General features: G+C 49.3%; 1 protein-coding gene across 1 annotated transcript in view; it reads right to left on the bottom strand.

Annotated features, from left to right (window-relative positions):
• LOC147899981 (uncharacterized) overlaps window positions 1-12,285 on the bottom strand; it is a 125,677-nt gene that overhangs the window by 18,922 nt on the left and 94,470 nt on the right. Inside the window, exon 8 of the mRNA XM_087377158.1 lies at window positions 8,736-8,813. Coding sequence (XP_087233284.1) covers window positions 8,736-8,813 — 78 coding nt within the window. The remainder of the gene's footprint in view (window positions 1-8,735; window positions 8,814-12,285) is intronic.

The following is a 12,285-nucleotide window of genomic DNA, read 5'->3' as shown; positions in this document are numbered from 1 at the left end:
GTAAATGTTCACATGACAAGAATGAATCAAATCTTGAGTCTTGAGAGTCTTTGTTTTTGTTGAGTAATCAAGACTTAGGAGATAGTTCTCACTGGTCACTGCTTTTTGGCCTTTCCGTAGTCATTATGTGACTTGTCATTGATGATCACTTGGAAATAGCCATTTACTATTATTGTCTATGATCTATCATCTATGCTGTATTTACTTTTATTCATGCAACGTGAACCTAGTATCATCTATGCCTACAAAATTGAAGTTTTACCTACATAATTTTAAGCTCGACATGATGATTGATCTTTGAGACCTCATGTTTGACTCTAAACTCAAGAGGCAGTTAAGGAGTCACAATGCCTTGCAAAATCAACTTGACTTCTTGAAACTTTGGAGTGTCTACATTATAAACCAAGTTCATGATATTTCACACATTTAAGTAAACGATTCGTTGAAGTAGAGAGGAGCGAATGAATATCATGATGCTGCTACAGATCGTATGAAGCGGATCATTGGCACCTCAATAGAATGAATATATAGAGTTCTATGCATATCCACTCCAACCCGAAATGTAAATATATAGAATGAATATATAGAGTTCTATGCTTTCCCTTGACTGACTTCAACACCTTGCACTCACATCTTCCATGTGCCTATAGTCAACTTTACTTTACTTCTCTGCCAAATGGACTGCCTTCCTCTATTTTAGTATAGGTTTGATTCCCTCATGCTGTGGCTAATGACAAAACAGATATATACATAGCATCATTTGGATTGAACTCTTCCAAATACACACAGGGAGGACCTGGTGAGTCCCCTCCCCCCGGGCTCTCCATGAAGTTATTTTATTTGATTTGTGATCGTATATGCAGTGAGAAGTTTGGCATCCTGTAAGCCATTGACCACTCTTGGCAAAGTTAGTTTGCTGCTCGGTATACGTTATTCTTCAACCAAATTTTTGGCACTACTTGTCTTGACCACTACACCTCCCTTGTTCATGCAATCCAATGGCAGCTGCTCAGGTATGTATTCTGGCAATTCTTGCTCTTCTTCATCAACCTTTTATGTAGATGAATGAGTAATTGGTGTGTCTATCTCCTGTGTATTTGACGTTTTCCATTCCGATGGCCTCATACAAGGTCTAGGTTATATATAGATCCGCAAGTCCTAGGTGACAAGGATAGCCATTGATGGAATTTGAGTCTCCTAAAATTGCCTTTAGATTGAGAGAAGAAAGAAGATGATTTGTTCGATTTTCTCTATGGGGAAGGTGGAGAAAATTGTCTCACCTAATATGATATTTAAGGGAAATTACATAGCCTGTTTTGTGAGGGCTTAAGCCCTCAATCCCATTTTGTATGGTAGTAGAGAAATGCCTCATCCATCTCCTGCTCAATATTTTTTCATCACAGAGATCGCATGCTTCTCTTTAGAAAGGCACTTCAATAGACTCAATAGTAGGAGAATCTAAGCACAATAGGAGGACAAGGCACAAAGATGAACACCTGTGGCTTCCCTTGATCAATGCATCAAAGCATGTATAGAGGCATGTTCCATGTAGGTCATGTTCATTTAGTCATTCCTTATATGTCCCACCCACCATCATGAGGAGTTGAGACTCGTAGGCGAGTGGTGGATTAAGCTAGATGATAGATTAGACCACCCTAGACTGGTATATCAGTAATATTTCTGCACTAGTATATGCTGGCACCAAAATGTCATAGTTGACTACTACAAGATCAATGTGCAAAGGCCACCCGCGACACTGAGAGTGGCCAAAGCACATTCTATTGAGGTCCGACCTATCACAACTGCCCAAGACGAGGGGTCACTCTGGACATAGCTCAGCCGGTGCAGATATTGAGGAGACCAATTCCCCCTCCGCCACCACAGCATGAGACAGCCTGACAGACGCAGGTCCCTGGACATTTTCACTGCTCATAGACGAGTCAACACAGTGCCAAGTTTCATATTTTGAGTTACGGCTCTAGCTCTCAGCCTGCCCAGATAGCACATGACATGTTTAAAATATATTTTGTAATTGATTTTGCTTGAGCTATTGAGCTCTTTATTACAGCATAGTACTCAACAAGGGTCTTAGTGCACCCTTTGCTCTAGCCCTTTGTGGCTTGTATGAGTTTCTTTCCCTTTTAGTGTACTTTGCACTTTGTCCCATAGGCCAGCGAGGCCTCCCGCAGATGTTAATCTCTCTCTCTCTCCCACTAGCCTCTCTCTCTCCCTCTCCCGCTCAGCCCCCCGCTCACCCCTCGCTCACCCGCTCAGCCCCTCCCTCACCCGCTCAGCCCCCCCGCTCACCCCTCGCTCAGCCTCCCTCACCCGCTCAGCCTCTCCCGCTCACCCCTCGCTCAGCCCCCCGCTGCCTTTCTCTCTTTCTTTTCGTCTCTCTCTCTCCGTCCCTCCCCCGCTCAGCCCCCCGCTCAGCCCCTCCCTCACCCGCTCAGCCCCCCCGCTCACCCCTCGCAGCCTCCCTCACCCGCTCAGCCTCTCCCTCACCCGCTCAGCCCCTCCTCTCACCCCTTGCACCCCTCCTCTCACCCCTCCGCTGCCCCCCCGCTCACCCCTTGGAACCCCCCCCCTTCACCCCTCCGCTCAGCCCCCGCAGCCCCCCCGCTCACCCCCCTCCCTCAACCCTCCTGCTCACCCCCTCGGTCAACCCCCCCGCCGACCCCCCCGCGCCCCTCCTCTCACCCCCCCGCCCCCCCTCGCACTTGCAGCCCCGACCCCCCCCGGGCCCCCCCCCTTTTTTTTAAAAAATAAAAATAAAAATAAAAACTTTTCTTTTTTAATTTTAAATCTCTCTTCTCTCTCTCTCTCTCTCTCTCTCTCTCTCTCTCTCTCTCTCTCTCATCGCACATTGGCAGCGCTCGCCATCTCCCGCTTTTCAATGTTGCCAGTTTCCTGTAATTAAACACGGCCGACACCGTCGAGCATGTTACAGAAGCAGCAACAGCAGCAACATCAATGGCCGCCACGACCGATATGCTGCACTATAGTAGAAGAGGACTTGCATCTTCTTCAAAGGACAGCGCAGTGCCTGCACTTGCCGCACTCCCAGTCGCAGGTACACCGGTTTCAGCTCCACTATCTCATCTTCCGCCCAGCGCAGTGCCCGCACTTGCCGCACTCCCAGTCGCAGGTACACCGGTTTCAGCTCCATTATCTCATCTTCCGCCCATAGCTACTTTGTACCCGCAGTTTTTCTCACCCCTCCCCTCTCAGGTTCCTTCTTCTCCTACCCCTTCTCCACCCTTTTTGCTCCCCCTCTCACAGCCCTCTGTCACCTCTTCCCCCCCTTTGTTGCCTATTTTACCTACTTTGCCAGAGGCTCCCTCCTCCTCATCCTCTCTACAGACTTTACCCATCCCCTCCTCTCCATCCCCGGTACCCGCTTTCTCTCCCCCTTTCCAGCCTTCTCCTTCATCCCCGCTACCCACCTTACCGGTTTCCCCCCTTTCTCCCTTTCTTTCTCCTTCCATGCCTTGTGCTGTTTGTCCTTGCCGCCACATCCTACCAGAGCTTCAGCACTTTGAGACCCACCTCCGAGCTGCCCTTCAGATGCTTCACAGGAAGGACGAGACCATTTCTCTACTTACAGCTCAGGTTGCATCTCTTGCTGATCGAGTGACACAGCAGGATCGAGAGATCTTGTCTATCAGGACAGATCTTCAGGTCTTACAGGCGACTCATAGGACTCTTGCTGGAGAGATTCATGGACACACAGAGCGAGTGCAGCAGATCGAGACTCGCGTTCAGCACATAGACACATCTCCCACTACAGCAGTAGCAGCGGTTGAGGAGCGTTTGACCTCCCTTCAGACAGAGGTCCAGAGAGCCATAGAGTGGGTGGATGTCATCCGCCGTCAGCCATCACAACCTCAGAGATCGACTGTATCAGCTACATTGGCCGAGTCACAGCAGAGGGCCACAAAGGCCCTCAACATTCGCATTCGTGGTATCTGACAGAGTCCACGATGACACAGGCTGTGACCTTTGTCTCTCAGACACTGGGAGTACAGGATCATGGCATAGTAGGATCATATAGAGTCGGGAGGGATCGAACTAGAGAGCAGTCCCTCATTATCAGATTCAGAGATGCCCAGGCACGTCTAGCTGCCCTCAAGAGGAGAGGGACACTCAGAGACCACCCACAGATTTCCATGGACGAGGATCTGACTCAGATACAGGTTGAGGAGCACAAGGCGCTCATGCCTCAGAGAGATGCAGCCCGAGCTCAGGGCAAGTGGGCAGTGATCAGGGATGGCAGACTCATCACAGGCACTGTGAGGCGTGCTCCCACAGTGCTTAGAGATGACAGACCAGCAGATATAGCCCCACCTCCACCTCCTGCTACGACCGCTTGATGGGACAGGGCCCATGGGACACACCACCCGTCAGATAGTCTACGCATCGCTGTATGGAACTGCAATGGTTCTTTTACAGCACAGCCAGGCAATCTACGGGGGGCATTCTTTGGGAGAGATATCATCTTTTTCACGGAGACACACGAGAGTCCAGAGAGACCTTTGCCACGACGAGTGACAGGGTATACATGGAGATCTGCCTTCAGGCAACACACCCGAACATTTGGAGTGAGAGGATCTGGAGGAGTGGCCATTTTGTATAGAGAGCATCTCGATCGGATCATCACAGTGGAGAGAGCGGATTCACATGCCCGATTCTTGTGGGTACGCATCTGCCGCAGAGCCCCTCAGCGAGATCTTTTTATTGCAGTTTGCTACTTCCCCCCGGCGCAATCGATCTATTCTTCCACTGGACCACGCCAGTCCATATTTGAGGATCTCTCAGCGGACATTGCAGATTTTTCACATCGCGGAGAAGTCATCCTTTTAGGAGACTTCAACGCGAGGACCTCAGACAGACAGGCCCTCACTTATGACTTCATGGAGGATCCGGTCATACTCCCAGCATTTCACGATGATAGCCTCTGTCGGACTTCATCAGACTGCACAGTACAGCCCACAGATCAGGGACGTCAGTTACTGGAGCTCCTCACCTCGCACAGTATGGTCATTTATAACGGCTTGTCCAGGTGGCCACAGTCTTCCATGCCTACATTCTCTTCTGCTTCTGGGCGTGGTACTAGCGTGATCGACTACATCATAGGTCCCCCGACTCTAGTCCCTTCCATCCATAGCCTTACTGTTAGCCCCTTCATGCCCTCTGCCGACCATGCACTCATCCACTTTACTTTGACTAATGTCTCCCATGACCCACCCCCCCCTCGTTATCATGACCGCCAACCCTATTACGAGGTTCATTTCGACCACCAGTTCGATGATGTATATAGCCAGAACCTCAGCCGCCTACTCCGTCCTCATCTATTAGATGCTCTACCATCCACGCAGGACCGGTGGGAACTTGTACATACTTCACTCGTTTCTGCCGCTCACATGTCGTTCCCTGCCACATGTCATTCGTCTAGTCCCCCACCGGTTGGTCTTGTTCCTTGCAACGGTTGGTATGACGAGGAGTGTAAGGAACTCCGCAGGAAACTTCACCTTGAGACCAAGGAGAAGTCTCCCCTCCTTGCCGAAACCAAGAGAGACTACAAGTGGTTGGTTAGGCGCAAGAAACGCCAATTTCTAGCCCGGAATGAGGAGGAGCTGAGAAGCTTGCTTTTCAGCTGTGACGAATTCTGGAGAAAATTCCTCCGCTCGAAGTCTCAGAGCCCCCTCACAGATCCACGTGTCTGGTCTGCATACACTTCAGCTCTATACGATGTTCCAGATCAGCCAGCCATCGATTTATCCCATTCCCCTAGGCCAGCTTCATCTAGTCTCTTCACACCAGAGAGTGTCCGTGCAGCAGTCCACCGATTGAAGAACGGGAGAGCTAAGGATCATGATGGATTGCAAGCGGAGTATGTAATCCATGGGATTGATGCCTTAGATTTTGTTCTTTCCCGTCTCTTCAATGAGTCTGTTTGTACAGGCCTACCACAGTCCTGGTTAGGCAATACCATAGTACCTATCCACAAGTCGGGGGACCCTATGGAGCCGTCGAATCACAGGACCATCATGATTGGCCACGTTATGGCCAAGATCTATGCATCAGTTTTGGAAAGCTGTATAAATGACCATGCTGAGATGACAGGACTCAGAGCCAGAGGGCAGGCTGGATTTCGCAGGGATCATTCGACACTTGACCACATCCTCACACTCAGGGCACTGGTAGAGGAGGCGAAGTCACGAAGGCAACCGCTTTATTATTGCTTCGTGGACTTCAGGAAGGCATTTGACACAGTTCCGCGATTCAGATTGTTTCAGAGGATTCGCCAGATGGGCTTCAGTGGAGAGATACAGTGGGCTATCATGGCTTTGTATGAGAGGGTCACTGGTCGGGTTCGGACACGTGAGGGGCTCTCAGAGGAGGTATGCAGCACGATTGGGGTGAAGCAGGGTTGCCCGCTCTCTCCTACTCTCTTTGGATTATATATTGATGAGCTAGAGATGTTTATACAGATGACAGGCGGTGTGGGCTCTACTCTCTCAGGATCCTCCATTCCTATCCTCCTGTATGCGGACGATGTGGTTCTCATTTCCTCTACTGCTCAGGGCCTCCAGACACATATTGAGACACTCCACAGGTTTTGCCAGGACAGGGGGTTGACCGTAAACCTTGGCAACACCAAGGTTATGGTTTTCAACACCTCTGATCGTATTTATAGCACGGATGAGTTTTGCTTCACATATGACGGACAGCCCATTGAGCTTGTTAGAGAGTACACTTATTTGGGGGCAGTTTTCAGGGGACCGGTTTTCACCATGACATATGCAGCACGAGATAGGATTAGTAAAGGGTATGCTTCGTTGGCTCATCTTGAGCGTCAGTGTTTTCAGTCCCACTTTCAGCATCCCGATACGAAATCCTTGCTTTTTGATACATTGGTGAGACCAGCTGCGATGTATGCAGCTCCTTTCTGGGCAGGAGACCTTGGCGCTGCAGATTGGAGAGGAGTAGAGAGGTTACAGATCATCATGTTCTCTCGGCTCATTAGGGCCAAGGCTACAGTTCCGCACGAGATCATGCTAGCAGAGTTTGGAGCTACTCCCCTTGCATTGGATGCAGCGTTTCAGTCGGTCATGTATTTGCATAGGGTTAGGGAGTTTGGAGACTCAGCAGCAGGCAGAGCTCGGTTGCCATGGTTAGCACTTGCATCTTCTATGGAGTTGGCACGATCTGGGGCCCGATACTGCTGGTACTTCAGACTCACTAGGTGGCTCACATCCCTTGGACTAGACATGGATAGACTGCCTCCCTTCCGATACAGCATAGATGCCCCTCATCTCGAGTTGACTCGCCACGAGCTTAGCCAGGTCACGAGAGCAGACTTGCTGCAGCTTCATACGTATCGCACTTGGATTTATCCCACGCAGCTTCCGACGAAGATGGCCACATATCGTGACCACTTCCTTCGGATCTCAGAGGATGGATTTGTCATTCCACCAGGCTATACAGGTATCCACATGTCCCACTCACTGAGGATTGCCCTTGGCCAGCTTAGAGTCTCTTCGCATCAGCTCGAGATAGAGGCTGGTAGGATGCGACGCATGGAGGATGGACGGCGACCAGGCCGAGAGACCAGGATCTGCCCTTGTTGCACCATGGGAGAGGTGGAGTCAGAGGAGCACTTCATTTGCAGATGCCCGCTATATTATGAGCTCAGAGGCAGATTCCACTGTCTCTTCACGGATGGCTTTGGACCTCTCTCACAAGTGATGGACTACGAGGATCAGCATTGCCTAGCTCTTTATGTCAGGGAGGCCACTATGCTTCGACGAGACTACCTCAGAGACCATCAGCACAGACCGGAGCGTGATAGAGCCCAGCCTGATAGAGCTCAGGCACACGCTATACCAGAGGACAGAGACCAGGAGGAGCACGAGGAGGTCAGAGCTCACACAGGACACATGCCTCCACCCTGTGGATGTACATATGAGATGGTTTGTAGACGCCGCAGGATCTTGTTACATAGGGGACGTACTCGTCGCTTCATCTCCAGACGATCCAGGATGATGGCAGCTTTTCGGAGGAGACTTACTCATGGAGATCTCGCCCCACCAGCCGCTCACCTCACCTTTGCTCAGATTTGTACTCTCATAGCAGGAGGCAGAGTCGATGGACAGGATTTCCAGTATTATTTTGGTTCTCAGACTCCGTGACACCTGGACTTGTATCTTTGCATTGGCATATTGTACTCATCCCCCCATTTTGCACCCAGGGGCGGTTTCCTTGCATCTAGTTTACTTTGTATTTAGGCTCAGATTTGACATTATGTACTTTCACTTGCATTGTATTGCGTAGCACTTAGATGATATTCGACGATGCCTCTTCTTTGTGGCACGTTGATTTTGTGCTATCTTGTATGCAGAGTTCTTGATGTCCCATGGGCCCATTTTGGCCTTTAGTGGACAATAATACACCTTCTTTCTCTCTCTCTCTCTCTCTCTCTCTCTCTCTCTCTCCCCCCCCCTCCCCCCCAAAGCATTCAAATTAAGTACGCATCAAGTAGTCCCCATTTTAAAGATGTTACCAGGTAGAGGGTTGGGCATAATTTGTTGTGATAAGGTGTGGGCACAAATGAGAAATCAGACTCTACCACAGCAAAGGAAAGCTTTCATGATTTGTCTTTTAACTAATCAAGCATAGGCTGGCATTATAATTCAAAATCAAGACAAGCTTTTGTAGGAACTCCTATTTACCTTAGCTTGCTGTTCTTGAACAAGGTACAATGCATGCTCCACTTTTAGCCTCAACTTTCCTCTAGCCTCTTTTCCAAGCTGAAATAAATAAGATGTATTAGAATTATATTTTTGGAAAATGATTTGGAATGGATAAGGGGTCTTTTTTATGGAATGTTGCAAAAAAACTAAATTACACCTGTGTATAGTTATAGGATGGATTGGAGTGTAGATTTCAGAATGCATGAAAACATGTGTTGATTGTTAGAAATAACCACAACAGAGGGTATACGCAGTGGAAGATAGATAGAGTGGTGTTATAGGTGGAATCCAAAACTTATTTCCTTTGTGTGCTCAACATACATGTGCAACCCAGTACATAGACAGTGCTTATAAAAGAGATCTAGAACCGACAATAGATATATTTGCATCCAATGGATGCAATACAAAATGAGTCCAGAGTCCCACCAGAGCATGGTCCTCTGTCTTAACCAAAATATGCTGTCCTCCTACCTCCATGGCAATTCTAGATCCCTAGTCTGTGTGCTTCCGTACAGCTTGAGTTGGCTTTGTCACCGTGCTTGCAAACACACATCCAAGCTATCCCCGCTGGCGGACGGCCACAACACAAGGCAGTGAATGCTGTGAACTCTTTAACTTCTTGCTGCCTTGATGTGCAGCCAATGGTGAGGCCCAAGGTTCTCCTGACTACCGTACTCTTTGATGTCTTGGATAACAGCCAAAGGATGTAGACCTCCAAGATCTTTGGTACCTGCTGTAGCCACCTCCCTTGCTGCACCTTTGTGAACCAGAGGATGTTGAGGCAAGCTCCAAGCAGTACCATCTATTCTAAAAATATGTCCAAGGTGAGGGCTCCTTTTATAGGGGCTGGGAGCCCCCAAAACAACCAACTGGTCAGCCCAACTAGGCCGACTCGGTGAACCGACCCACAAGCCCTTATTGGGTCCTGTTGGGACCCGATTTGGGTCTGCTGGCTAGTCGACCAAGTTGGTCAGCCAACCAGCCTGTTAGGGTCCTATAAAAGGACTAGGGGCCATTGCAGCCCCTTGCATTGCTCTTGCTGTCCTGCACCTGTCCTCCTGGCTGACCTGTTCCAAACCTTGGTACTCCTTCCAAGGTTCCATGCAGGCTGCTCCAAACAGCCATACCTGTCTGTACATCTGCACCAACTATCCCGAGTCCCTTCTGGTCAATCCACCTTGTCAGATCTGCACTTTTCTGCCCCGTGCAGTCCCTGACTGTTGCATGGCAATTCCGTACATCCCCAAACCTCCTTGACAGCCCCAACACTGCCAGGTTATTGAACAACTGATGATTGAGAGCTAAGATCCTGAACGTGTTGTCTACCTCATACAAGTCCGTATGGCACTTAAAAGCGACTTCTATTTAGTATAAAGAATCTCTGTGTAATGAAGGGGGAAAAGGGCCAAGTTAGAGGTCCTTTATGTGGAAATTGTGGAAGGACTATATAAGTCCCCATCCACCCCCTACTATGTACTTTTTGATGTGACATCTAATCCTATCTACTCTCCCTTCCTCCTTCCTGCCTACGCTCACTCACTCACTCTCTTCTCTCTTCCCTACTCATCTCTCCCTCTCTTTCCTACCTCATTCTCTCTCTCCTACCCCTTCTCCTCCCTTCTTCCCCTATCTCTCTTCCTTTCTGCTAGTCTATCCCCCTTTCTCCAAATCTGCCCCTATCCCCTTTTCCACATTGGTATCAGAGCATCGCTCTTGGCACCTGCCCCCCCCCCCTCTTCCCTTGTGCATGCAAGTAGTACAAAGACAACCTAGTATTGCACAATGACGACCTGCTAGAGCTCTTGCTGGTGCGGTGAAAGGAGCACTAACCGGATGCACACCAACGGGGCAGCCCAAAAGAGACGACTCAGCCTGCATAGATGTAGAAAGCTGTGAGCCAAAAGATGGCCTGACATCCTGCAAGAAGGTGCTCTGTGGCACAGAAAATGCATCATCTAAGTCCAGATAATCCCCATTTTGGGGTACATGTAGTGGTCCAGAAGACTGATACTCATAGGCACAACGGGCATCTACCATAAAGCCCTTGCGTGGAGTAGATAAAACATTCTGACTGTCTGAATGGTCCCCTTGCTGGGGTGCCAGTTGCTTACCCTTAACCTGCATAGCAATGGCAGATGTGATATGTTGATCAATCTGTTGTCCCATCTAGGCAAGAGCGGTATCCTGCATAGCCATGGTTGTGGTAAGCTACTAGCTGAACTCCTGTCCTATCTGGCGGAAAGTACCCTAGAGCATAAAGGAAAGGGCATCCAGAAACTGCGCTTCCCGCAATGCAGGACAGAGAGGCTGAGTGGAAGGAAATAGAGAGGCTGAGTGGAAGGAACCTCTGTACCACCAGTGGATGCAACCACTGTGGCAGGCACTTGCTCATACTAAGCAGCCTCATCACTGTCATGCAATATATCATGAGGGGCACGCTTCGGTGGCATGGTGACTGGCCCTGGAGAGGGGAGCTCGAATATAGGCAAGGAGAAATGGATAACAAATCCCTGCGTAATGAGCACCTGAGATAGTGTGTGGAAACACGAAAAAGGTCAATGGAGAGGCTCGGAAGAAAGTCGTCAAAGAAGCTTCGAAACGGGGCCTGAACTGGAGCTGGCTTTGGTTTATGTGACAACCCACACCCTTGGGAGAGAGATCAGTCCGCTCCTCAGCCCTTTGGTATGCCATCATTTCGGAGAGATGCATTTGGCAAAGAGATCCCAACTCGGGGTTCATCCACCTATATCGCTCCGCAAGCGAGCACATATAGCCAGACACAACCAATGCATCAAATGGCAGCAACTACTACGTAACAGGGGGTTGGTGGTGGGCAGCAAGCCACTTTAAATGACATGTTGGCAGATTCTTTGTGTTCATATAAGGCCCTACCTCAGGCCATCAAACTTGAGATGTCCTTCTCCGATTACGTGAACCTCAAGCGTGATGATGCCCGCACTTCTAGAGGTTACACACACAAGAATTATGCAGCCAAGGATATCAAGGACAAACTCATAGTGCATAAGTTTAAAGGGGACACTCGCACTCCCAATGAGTTGGAGGAGTGGCTCACGAAGCTGAAAGACTATTTCCGCTTCTACACCAAGTCTGAGGAGGAGCGCATCATTTTTGCAGATATACATATGCAGGACTATGCCCACACATGGTGGCGATACATGAGGGATTCGCCTCATAGACCAACCACCTGGAGGGGTTTCAAAGAAATGATGGTCACTACATTAGTCTCCCCACTCGTCTTGGATCAGTACTTGGCTGAATTCCATGCCTTGTTGCATACCGGTACGGTCCAAGAGTACTTGCAGCGCTTCTGGAGGCTTTACTTGTTTGTGCAGGACGTATTTGAAAAGGGAAAGTTGCTGCGTTTCATCCATGGGTTAAGAAGTTCTCTCATTGCAGATTTGAAGGTACATAACCCTCAAACAATTGAGCGTTCAGCCCAATTGGTAGAGGTATTTGAGCCCAAATATGCCAGCCAGTATAAGATAACAGTGGCGGGCAGTGCATATGG

Source organism: Dipteris shenzhenensis, chromosome 7 (assembly GCF_047967505.1).
Source record: "Dipteris shenzhenensis isolate YYH24624 ecotype China chromosome 7, Dip_SZ_1.0, whole genome shotgun sequence".
NCBI classification, from domain to species: Eukaryota; Viridiplantae; Streptophyta; class Polypodiopsida; order Gleicheniales; family Dipteridaceae; genus Dipteris; species Dipteris shenzhenensis.
This window is presented reverse-complemented; position numbering and strand designations above follow the sequence as displayed.